The sequence below is a fragment of the Malania oleifera genome, chromosome 13, assembly GCF_029873635.1.
Source record: "Malania oleifera isolate guangnan ecotype guangnan chromosome 13, ASM2987363v1, whole genome shotgun sequence".
Lineage (NCBI taxonomy): Eukaryota > Viridiplantae > Streptophyta > Magnoliopsida > Santalales > Ximeniaceae > Malania > Malania oleifera.
Genome location: NC_080429.1, coordinates 698,069 through 709,261, shown reverse-complemented (window position 1 = coordinate 709,261; position 11,193 = coordinate 698,069). Strand labels below are relative to the sequence as shown.

The 11,193-nt window shown below is 34.7% G+C and overlaps 1 protein-coding gene and 1 non-coding gene across 3 annotated transcripts; both read right to left on the bottom strand.

Moving 5' to 3' along the window:
- Positions 1-5,559: 5,559 nt before the first annotated feature.
- LOC131146025 (heavy metal-associated isoprenylated plant protein 9) lies at positions 5,560-9,271 on the bottom strand. Of its 2 annotated transcripts, none has more exons than XM_058095284.1 (5): positions 8,709-9,271; positions 8,282-8,486; positions 7,898-8,070; positions 7,685-7,775; positions 5,560-6,400 (listed from the first exon to the last, which is right to left on the bottom strand). In XM_058095284.1, exons 1-5 carry the CDS (start codon positions 8,727-8,729, stop codon positions 5,832-5,834), a joined length of 1,059 nt encoding a protein of 352 aa, XP_057951267.1. In that variant the 5' UTR covers positions 8,730-9,271; the 3' UTR covers positions 5,560-5,831. The 2 variants fall into 2 exon arrangements, with proteins under 2 accessions (XP_057951267.1, XP_057951268.1); XM_058095285.1 differs by having other exon boundaries at positions 8,282-8,483.
- Positions 6,487-6,571, bottom strand: TRNAM-CAU (transfer RNA methionine (anticodon CAU)). The gene is given in 2 exon segments: positions 6,487-6,522; positions 6,534-6,571. It is a non-coding gene; the product is annotated as a tRNA-Met (tRNA).
- Positions 9,272-11,193: the final 1,922 nt, after the last annotated feature.

Here is an 11,193-nt window from a genome sequence, read left to right as displayed (position 1 = left end):
CAACATATCACACACACATGCATGCTTATATAATCAAACAAATCACACTCATTTGGTAATCTAAATCATGATTTTTCAAAAAAATACAATTTAAACAAAGTCAAGGCACATATACTCGATTTTCAACAAAACTCGGGATTCAACCCGTCGCCCCCTTTTTTCCAAAACTGTAATAATGAAAAACCTATAGTTTTTCTCGTTAGATCCCCCCCCCAATAAGTAGCCAAAACACACATAGGACCATGGACCACAGTTCCACCGAGTCCGATTTCAAAAATAACTAATATAAACATAGTTCCCCTTACCTTAACCCCGTAAGAAAATCCCAAACTCCAAGGTCCTTAAACAGTGAACCGAGTTCCAAAACTTACAAATCACAGTACATAATATGTTCACAAGACAGTTACCTACAAACCTACAGGATCAGAATTGAAAATCGAGCCTTACCTCGATTTTACACCGAAACCCGAAAATCTTTGAAACAAGATTCTGATCCATTGAAGTTGTAGAGAATCCTTCCACGATCCTCGTGGTAGCTTTCTTTTTCTGATTCCGTCAACGATCGGCGAAGAATTCTAGAGAGGAGTAGGGAGAGGTTTAGAGAGAGAGAGAGAGAGAGAGAGAGAGAGATATATATATATATATATATATATATTTGAGATTTCTTAATGAGGAAGCAAAGGAAATTTCCTTTTATAGCCCTTTGACCCATTAATTTCCAATTTTGCCCCTCTATTAATATTTAAACCCATTTTTCATATTTCGGGTTCTTATAAGTGCAGTCACATTGTTCTAGAAGTATTGGCGGTGGATAGTCAGTTTGACCTAAGTATGAGGATGTGACAGAAAAACTGATCTTACAGACATAAACTTTTGATTTAATCTGATTGGTTGGTGGCCAACCAACTAAATCCAGTTTTTGGACCGCACAACTCAATCATGAGGGTTAAACATAAAATGGCCAAAAAGAAGTTCTTTATACATATTTGTGTATTTATGTGATTATGGTCATATGATAGCCTTAAATTATGATTTGAAGGAAATTACGTATATTTGTTTATATGTGGTCCACTATTTTGCAAATGCGGGTTTAAAAGTTAAATTATTAAATTAAATATTTACAAATGCGATTTTTATTAGAATAGAATTATTGAATGTATTTGTATACTATAGCTCATTTTAGCCATACGTTGATAATAATCTAGTCCATACTTACTGAGAGAAATCTCACCCAGTTATTTTCATACATTTCAGATATCCTGAGGAGCCTAACCGAAATCAGAGTAGCATAGCGGAAGCGTAGGTGGAATAGTAAGAGTTATTTAGAATAGATCTAAGATTAGTTGTATTTTTTAATGTTTTAGAATCTTACGGAAGATAATATTTGATATTAGAGATATTGTTGTAATAAAGGTTTTTAGTACTCAGGTAAATATATTTAAGATCTTTCGTTGCTATATAAAATTCGGGTTACTACAAATACAGTCCAAGCTTGGACACCTTCTCGACTGGTTGATTCTCCACACTTGGGTCTATGTAACTAGATATTATATAATTATCTATATATTCAACAAGTTCAATATTCTTATACATGTTATAAACCTTTGTGTTCCATTTTTGCAAACCGAGTGTGGTCAGTCCAGACATGTCCATCACATTGACCTGGACGTGTCAGATTTGACGATGCCCAAAAACTCCTCCCCGAGAGTTTTTTCCCCACTTAGAAGCAAGCTTAGAATACTAAAAACTTAGTAAAATTATTTTAGTTAAAGCACCCAGGTGTCCAAGTCGCGCATATGAGATCCAAACCAAGTGTGGTTAGTTTTGATACATCCATCACATTAACCTAGATGTGGCGGAGCTGACGGTGCCCAAAAACTCCTCCTTGGGAGCCTTTTCCCCATTTAGAAACAAAATTTAGAATACAAACAAACTTAGTAAACATAGTTCAGTTAAAGAACTCAGGTGTCCAAGTCGCGCATACGAGGTCCAAACCAAGTGTGGTTAGTCCCGACACGTCCGTCACATTGACTTGAACGTTCCGGAGCTGACGATGCCCAAAAATTCCTCCCTATAAGCATTTTCCCCACTTAGAAGCAAACTTAGAATACAAACAAACTTATTTAACTTAGTTTAGTTAAAGCACCTAGGTGTCCAAATCGCATATACAAGGTCCAAACCGAGTATGGTCAGTCCCGACACATCCGTCATATTGACTTGGACGTGCCGGAGCTGACAGTGCCTAAAAACTCCATGCTAATTGAAAATTATACGCTTAGAGGCAAACTAAGTACACTTAATTAAATTTAACCACCCAATTGTCCAATTCGGGCATACGAGGTCCAAACCGAGTGTGGTTAGTCTTGAAACGTCCGTCACATTGACTTGTACGTGCTGAATATGATGGTACTCAGAAACTCCTCCTCGGGAGCTTTTTTCCCACTTAGAAGCAAACATACAATACAAACAAACTTAGTAAACTTAGTTTAGTTTTTATGCACCCAAGGGTCCAAGTCGCACATACGTTGTCCAAACCGAGTGTGGTTAGTCCCGACACGTCCGTCACATTGACCTGGACGTGCCAAAGTTGACGATGCCAAAAAACTCCTCCCCAGGAGCTTTTTCCCCACTTAGAAACAAACTTAGAATACAAACAAACTTAGTAAATTAACTTAGTTCAGTTAAAGCACCCAGGTGTCCAAGTTGCGCATACGAGGTCCAAACTGAGTGTGGTCAATCCTGATACGTCCGTCACATTGACATAGATGTGCTAGAGCTAATGGTGCCCAAAAAATCCTCCACGAGAGCTTTTTCCCCACTTAGAAGCAAACTTAGAATATAAACAAACTTAATAAACTTAGTTCAGTTAAAATACCCAAGTGTCCAAGTCGCGCATACGAGGTCCAAACTGAGTGTGGTTCATCCCAAAACGTCTGTCACATTGACCTAGACGTTCCGAAGTTGACGGTGTCCAAAAACTTCTCCTTGGGATCTTTTTCCCCACTTAAAAGCAAACATAGAATACAAACAAACTTAGTAATTAAACTTAGTTCAGTTAAAGTACCCAGGTGTCCAAGTCGCGCATATAAGGTCCAAACCAAGTGTGATTAGTCGCGACACATTCGTTACATTGACCTAGACGTGTCAGAGCTGACGGTTCCCAAAAACTCCTCCTTAGGATCTTTTTTCCCCACTTAGAAGGAAACTTAGAATACAAAAAAAACTTAGTAAACTTAGTTTATTTTAAGCACTGAGGTGTCTAAGTCACGCATACGAGATCCAAACCGAGTGTGATCAGTCCTGACACATCCATCACATTGAATTGGACATGCCAAAGCTAACGAAGCATAAAAACTCCATGCCAATTGAAAATTATGTGCTTAGATGCGAACTAAGTATACTTAGTTGAATTTAACAACCCAAGTGTCCAATTCGGGCATATGAGGTCCAAACCAAGTGTGGTTAGTCCCGACATGTCCGTCACATTGACGTGGATGTATCGGATCCAACGGTGCCCAAAAACTCGACATTGGGAGTTTTTTCCGAACTTAGAAGCAAACTTAGAATACAAATAAATTTAGTAAACTTAGTTCAGTTAAAGCACCCAGGTGTCCAAGTCGTGTATACGAGATCCAAACCGAGTGTGGTCGGTTCCAACACGTCCGTCACATTAACCTGGAAGTGTTGGAGCTGACGGTGCTCAAAAACTCCTTCCCGAGAGCTTTTTCCCCACTTGAAAGCAAATATAGAATAAAAACAAACTTAATAAACTTAGTTCAGTTTAAGCACTTAACTTACATTTCGGGCATACGAGGTCTGAATCGAGTGAGGTGAATTCTGACTAATCAAATTTAGTTAGTTACATTTGTATAATATTTTTACAATATGTCCGAATGTCCAATCATTTTGCTATTAAATCATTTTTAATTATACTACATACATATATGTTCAAACATTGTATACTAGCTAATTTGTTGTATATGATCATTATTTTGTAAGGTTTGCGGCTATTAGAACACTACGATGATGTCAGGCAGCACAATCGAGTCAGATGCGCTCAACTTTTGACTTTTCCTGTATTTTTTGTTATCTGAATAGAATTAATTTATATCTTTTAATTTGAATTTGTATATTTGTATGTATTTGATTTTTGAACAATTTGTATTTTAAAATTTAATAATTTATGAATGTTTTAATAATTCTGGTTTAATATTATGTATGCTAACATGTAATTATAGGTTTTTACATGAATTTTTTTTAAAAAAAATTAATTATTTAAATGTAGTAATCACGGTTGAAAAAATCGTCACTAATAATAGCTTGATGAAGTATTAATGGCGGTTTCTAAACCGACACTAAAAGTCAAATGCCGTCACTATAGAATGAACATTTTCTCGGCTCTAATTCGTCATTAAATGTCATGTATTAGTAATGATTTTATATTTGTTACTAATAGGACATTACTAGTGACGATTTTGAATTTCGTCACTAAAATCGTAATATTCGTGACGGTTTTGTTTACCGTCACTAATATCGTCATATTAGTGACGATTATTGAATGAAGAACATGTATCTTTTATAGTGAAAGTCGTATGCTTTTAGTTACGGCATAAAACCGTCACTAATACTGGGCTTTTAGTGATGATTTATAAATTTGTCACTAATAAGTTTTAGTTATCGCAGATTTGGCAACTAATTTTAAACTTGCACTAATACTTATAAAACCGTCACTAATACTATTAGTGATGATTTTTTGGCTATTAGTGACGGTTTTGATCTGTCACTAATAACTTTATTTTTTGTAGTGTTATTTGGAGAATATAAACAAGTGAAAGGTCTTACATGAAAGATGAAAGACTTAAAAGGCGCTATGAATGTTCCATACATGAAATCTCTCATATATATATATATATATATAAAGAAATGAAAGACTCAATATTGTATTGGGTATAAATTGTGTATAGTTGAGTTGAGGTATTAGTTAATGCAAGTAAACTTGTTGTATTATTTATTTATTTATTTATTTATTTTTAAATGTTTTTGTGCATGTTAATTAGCAAGTTCTGTTTGGGTGGCTTACAATAACAAATAAAATGCATTAATTTGTCTGGTGGAGTTCTTTCTAGGTGCATCTCTGGCCTATTCTAGTGGTTGAGGTCTAATCCCATTTTTTCGAAGTTGGACTGGGAAGGATTTCATTACATTTGAACTAATTTAGGTGGTTAATTTGTCTGCTTTAGGTGATCAATTTGTCAACTGTTTCGTCACGATTGTTCCTTGGTTGGCTATTTTTTGCGTGTTGGTATTGTTTGTTTGTGTTTTGTTCGGTTGTTTAAATCACTTGTGATGATCATTTTCCGCTTTATTTGTCAAATTTCTGACTTGAGCTTATAAATTTTGTTTGGTTTCAACCTTATGATATATTCTTTTATCTTGTCAATAATAATAATAATAATAATAATAATAATAATAATAATAATAATAAAGCATGCAGGGCATGCTCTCTAACAAACACAAGCAAAGAGGGATGTGAGGATACAAATTGCATTACACGAATGATGGATGGATCAAATATCATACGCAGGTGTCACATTTAACTATAACGAATAACAATATGATACAATATGAGCACTCTACATGTATATGCATATGTAGAATACTTTTTATTATATATATCATCGATGCATCAACTTGGATCCATCAATCTCATCTCGCAGGTTTCCAATATATATAATCATTCCGGCGGAGTTCTCTAAATTCTCATGCATGCATCGATGGATCCAGCAGGGGGAGATTCGCTCTAAATTATAAATATATTTATATCAATTAAATTAAGAGATGGAGCAGGCATTGGGGTTCTCGTCGCTGAAGAGCTGAGGAGGTGGGATTCGCTCCATGACGTAGAGCGGTGGATAGTAATTATACATCATCATCTTCATGCTTTCCTCCGCCTCCACATTTACAATGTTCATTTGCTCCCCGTTATCTCCTCCCTTCGCCTCCTGCTTCTGCTCTTCATTATCCCCTCCTGCTTTGCCTTCGTCGCCACCTCCTTCTTTCTTCTGTTCTTTTTTAGCTTCGTCACCACCCCCGCCGCCGCCTTCTTTGTTCTCTTCCTTCTTCTCTGCTTCTGCCGCTGCCGGAGCGTTTTCTTCTTTCTTCTCTTCCGGCGGCGGCTTATTTGCTTCCGCTGCAGCTGCTTCTTTGGGGGCAGGCTTATTCTGATCCTCGTCATTATTATCCTTAGTCTCCGGTGGTGCTACAGCTGGTTCCGGCTGCGGAACGATTCTGGCCTGCTTCTTGGTGCGTCTGTACACATAGTCTACCAGCCTCTCTGCGTTCATGGTTCCCGTCACCGTCACTTTTCCGCTGCTCAATTCTGTCTCCGCCGTTCGCACCCCTGCCACTCCACTTCAGAATTAATATACATAGCCTACGAGATTGTTGCGACGAATAAAAAATAGATAAAATTGTGCAAAATTGGAATGGGGTGAGAGAGGCTCGAACTCTCGACCTCAGGATTACTCTACAGCTATGAGACCTACGCGCTAGCCAACTGCGCCACCACCCCTTTGATGGTGTGCCTGTTTTGTAAAAGTTGTATTATACCGTTACTCTAAGTCTAAATAAAAAAACTTAACTTATAAAAATTTAATTTGTAAAAAGGATTCAAAAATATTGCAGGCCATTTCTTACTGATAAAAAAATTAAAATCCTCTCAAAAACAATACCAACAACCAATCAAAACAGTACTACAAATTCAAACAATATTAAATAAAAAACAAATCTAAAGAAGCCTATAATAAAATAATCGAGAGATTTAATTAATGATGAAAGGGAATGAGACCCAACTTATCCATTCAAATGATATCTTTCAGAGAACGTGGTAAAAGATGTTATTTTTTATAGATGATATTTTTTTCTATTTCTTGAATACCTTTCAAAGAACGTGGTAAAAGATGTTTTTTTAGATGACATTGTTTCTCATTTCGTAGATAACATCATTGCAAACCAGTTCTTGTATATATATATATATATATGCGTGTGTTTGTGTGTGTGTGTGTGTGAATTTAAAGATGTAAATTTAGGTATATACAAATTTGAATAAAAATTAATATAAAAATATATTAAAAGAAAATTTAAATCATGAAAATTTCTTTTAAGGTTCAAATTGTTGAGAATTTCTATCGTCAAGTTGATACTCACTCATGTGTGTTAAGCCCACCCATGAACTCTAATAAAAAAATTTATAAGAAAATGAGGTGTTCAAAAATAGTTAAAGTAGTTGAATATAAAATTGATCAATTCCTAATATAGTAAAATAAAGTAAAATAAAAAATAATTTAATTATAAAGGTAGTTGAAAATAAAGATAGAAAAAGATACTTTATAGATCCCAATCAAGTTCACGTTATTTGGACAGTCCCATAGGCCTTAATCTCTACAACCCAAAGGCAAAGGAGGATTAGAGTTAAAAATAATACGCACAACTAAAGAATTTCTTTTAGTAATCCTAGCTGCAGCCGGTGCTAATTACTTTCTAGGATCTAAATAGAGCCCCAATCATGGGAATGGAATGGAATGGAATGGCATGCAGTGCGCGTTGTCCATTGCCCATCCCATCTATTTGACAGTTTATTCCGTGCAGTGCGCAGAAAAATAAAAGAATAAACCCGGCTGCCTACCTCTCATTTTGAGTATCTTTCTCTTAAGTTGGGCAGCGCAAGCCTCACAGTGCATGTTTACATTCAGCTCCACCGTCGCCAATCCACTTACCTGCACCATTGTATTAATTAATTAGTTAGAAAAATTTTATATATTCTTTTAATTTAATTGTATAATCGATGATATAAACAAGGAATAATTAGCTAAACAAGTTCATTAATTTAATTATGAACCTGGGAAGAAATGACATCTGGCATGGGTTCTCCCTCGGTCGCCGGCAACGGAGATAAGACCTTGGCGGTTCTCTTGGTTTTCTTTCTTATTCTCATGCACACCGCTTGCGGTTCCACCACCCCTTTTATCGTCACTTGGTTCTGTACCATATCCATCACCACCTCCTCTACCCCTGCTTGATTCATCCCCGCAATCCCATTCTCATCATTTAATTAACTAACTAACTAATTAATTCTATATGTCCATTAACAATTAATTAACAACGGAACCGAAGTTAAAATTAAGAAATTTCTGCATCCAGAGATGGAGAAATTTAATCAGGCGACGAAATAGAGATGAGATGAGAGACTATAGGGGAGGATGCAGACGCAGTGGTGCAGTACCTCTGAGCTTCATGATGGACCTCTCGATCTTCTTAGCGCACCCCACACAATGCAAGTCCACGTACAGTACGAATGGAGATGGCGGCTTTGCCTCTTCCTCTTGTTTCTTCTCACCACCCTCTTCTTTCTTCTCCTCTGCTTTTTCTTCTTTCTTCTCCTCTCCCTTCTCTTCTTTCTTCTCCTCCGCCGGAGGACCTTGTTCCTGCTGTCCTCCCATCCCCACAATTAAAGTTAACCATTAGATATATATATATATATATTCTTAATTTTCGCAAAGAAATCCAGAGTACCCAACTAAATTAGTTAACCAGAAATTCTTTAATTTGAAATCATAATTAACATAAACAAACAAATAGAAATCTGAAATTAGCAACCAAAACAAAAAAACAAAACATGTGGGTGTGCGTGCGTGCGTAAATATAGTCACCTGTTTAGCTTCTTCGGCCATTTGCTCTGCTATATCTATGTATCAACCACCAGGAATTCGCTAGATGATTTCACAGCTAGGTAGCTAGCTTGATAATTTCACAACACCAGATGAAAAGGAGGTTGTTTATATACACAGTAGTCAGAAACATGTGAGATGAGAGTGAAATGGGAGGATGGTGGGGGAGTGTTGGAAACTAGCATCGAATAAAGCAACCTCTGCGGGAATTGCAGAGCACATGTCACACACCCACTAACTCTGCATCCTGCTTCTCTTTCTTTGATTAATTAACTAATCAATCAATTACGATTCATGGAGCTGCCTAATGAAGAAATGAAGAGAGATGAGAGAAGAGAGGAGAGGGGGGAAATTCAAGGGAGGAGGAGAAGCACTTTTATAGAGAGAAGAGAGGGGTGGTGGTGAGGGTGGTAAGAAAGAAGCCAAGAAAGTTTAGAAAGCAGAGAAAGAAAAAGAGAGATCCTTTTCTTTAATCCCACCGACCTTTTGATTTTCTCTGAGGATGCGCTGTGCACCGGCTCCTCTGCATATTCCCTCTTTCTTTGGTTTTGCCATTCAATTATATACCCCAAATTCACTAGTTTTCCGCATAATATAGATTTCATCAATAGCAATAGAAGAAAAACTAAAAAACAAAACTAATTGCATTGCATTAATGAAAAATCGTAAGATATATTTGAAATTTATTTCTTTATTTTTACTTAATTATGGTTTATTAAAATTTTCTATCATAGATTATAAAATCTTTGTAAAACATATTAGGGTCATAAACATTTTATTTTATTTTTGGTGTACCGAGATCATTGAAATTAAAATTTTAATACTGGTTTAATTTTAAATAATTAATTGAGCTCTCACATACCAATCATCTGCACTAGCTTTTTTTCTCTTTCCATCACATTATTTATATTCATTGTTTTTATATCTCTTCAACCATCACTAATAAGTTTTTGAAGGTTTAAAAATAACTTAATAAGATTAACTAATTCACATGAAAACCTATTTGAATTTAATCATAAGGAAGAAAAGTGTAGATTCACACTTGAAATTTAAACTTATTTGATGAACGAAGTTTGGTCTCTACTCAGCTTGAAAAATTAAATTGTTAAACAAAATGAGTTAATGTCATATTATTATAAGACAAATATTTAAGCGAAAATAAAAAAAAGTATTTCCTCGGATTCTAAACTAATAATTTATCATTTTCATAATTTCCTTGGATTCTAAAAATAAAAAATGAAAATTATTTTGCATGACTAAATAAATTATTTATTTTCTATGTATTAATTATGAATCTTAGAAAGCCAAAAAATAAGCTGAAAGTTTTAAAATTCTTTAAAAAAAATTAAGAAATAAAAAATGGCAATAACAAAATCATGTTCACATTTATTTATTTCTAACCATTCAAGATAGCAAATTAATATTTAGTCTACTCTTAGATATTAAACAATCAATTAATGACTGTCAGCTGACTATTGAAAAAACCAAAAAAAAAAAAAAAAACATTTCTCCTTGGCTCAAATAATTGTAGGCATTCCTTTATACAACATATGGTAAAAAAATCACTTAATTTTAAAATAAAAAAAAATTGAAAATTCAACCATGAGTGATAAGTGATACAAATAATTCATATATATTGCAAGATCATTTTTAAATTAAAATTAGAAAAATGTTTCAAATTTTGTAGTTAATTAATTTCTCTCCATCTATTTTTAAATACCAATTGGACTTTGCATAACAGTAGTAATTGTTTGGCCTTTGGACAACCATCTATATATATATATATATATTACATTAAAAAATATTAATTAAAAAATCTACTATTTTTAATATATATAGGGTCGGCTCACTGTATAAGCCATTGAATATCTTACCTAGGGTCCCAAAATTTTGGGGGCCCCATAATTATATATAGTTTATATTAAGTAGGTTTGGATTATTTAATATATTTTGTAAATCTTAAATGATACCAAATCTCTTAGTTATTTAATTTTCAAAAACATCCCACAAAAACTTCACAACAATTTTCTCTCTTACATTTAATTCCCAACGCACCCAACCCATGCCCTCTTTATTCTCTCCTATTCCCCATGCATTTTCTCTATTCTCTCTTTGACTCTTTCTCATTAATTTCCACAATTTCCAATTATATAACGGCATTTCTCACCTCTCTCTCTCTCTCTCTCTCTCTCTCTCTCTCTCTCTCTCTCAAATGAAATAAAAATCTCAATAATTCCCACTGCATCTCACTTTCTCTGCCTTTCCATCTCTCAAAAAATCTCTCCATCTCTCACGCTCTCTCTCACTCTCATCTCTCGGTCTCTCTGTGATTTTTACTCTGACTCTTGTGTTCATTGTCTCCGGGCCTCTGACTCTCTATAATTTTCATCAACCCTAATTTTGATTTGAATATTTGTGTATTATTTTTCTATTGTTTTCACTTTGAATTTTTTTCTATTTTTTCTTA

Coding starts and splice junctions, on each gene's coding strand:
- LOC131146025 (XM_058095284.1), bottom strand. CDS start 8,729: ATGGCCGAAGAAGCTAAACAG. Junction 8,487..8,708: donor TGGCCGAAGAAGCTAAACAG/GTGACTATATTT, acceptor ATGGGAGGACAG/CAGGAACAAGGTCCTCCGGC. Junction 8,071..8,281: donor GTCCATCATGAAGCTCAGAG/GTACTGCACCAC, acceptor TGAATCAAGCAG/GGGTAGAGGAGGTGGTGATG.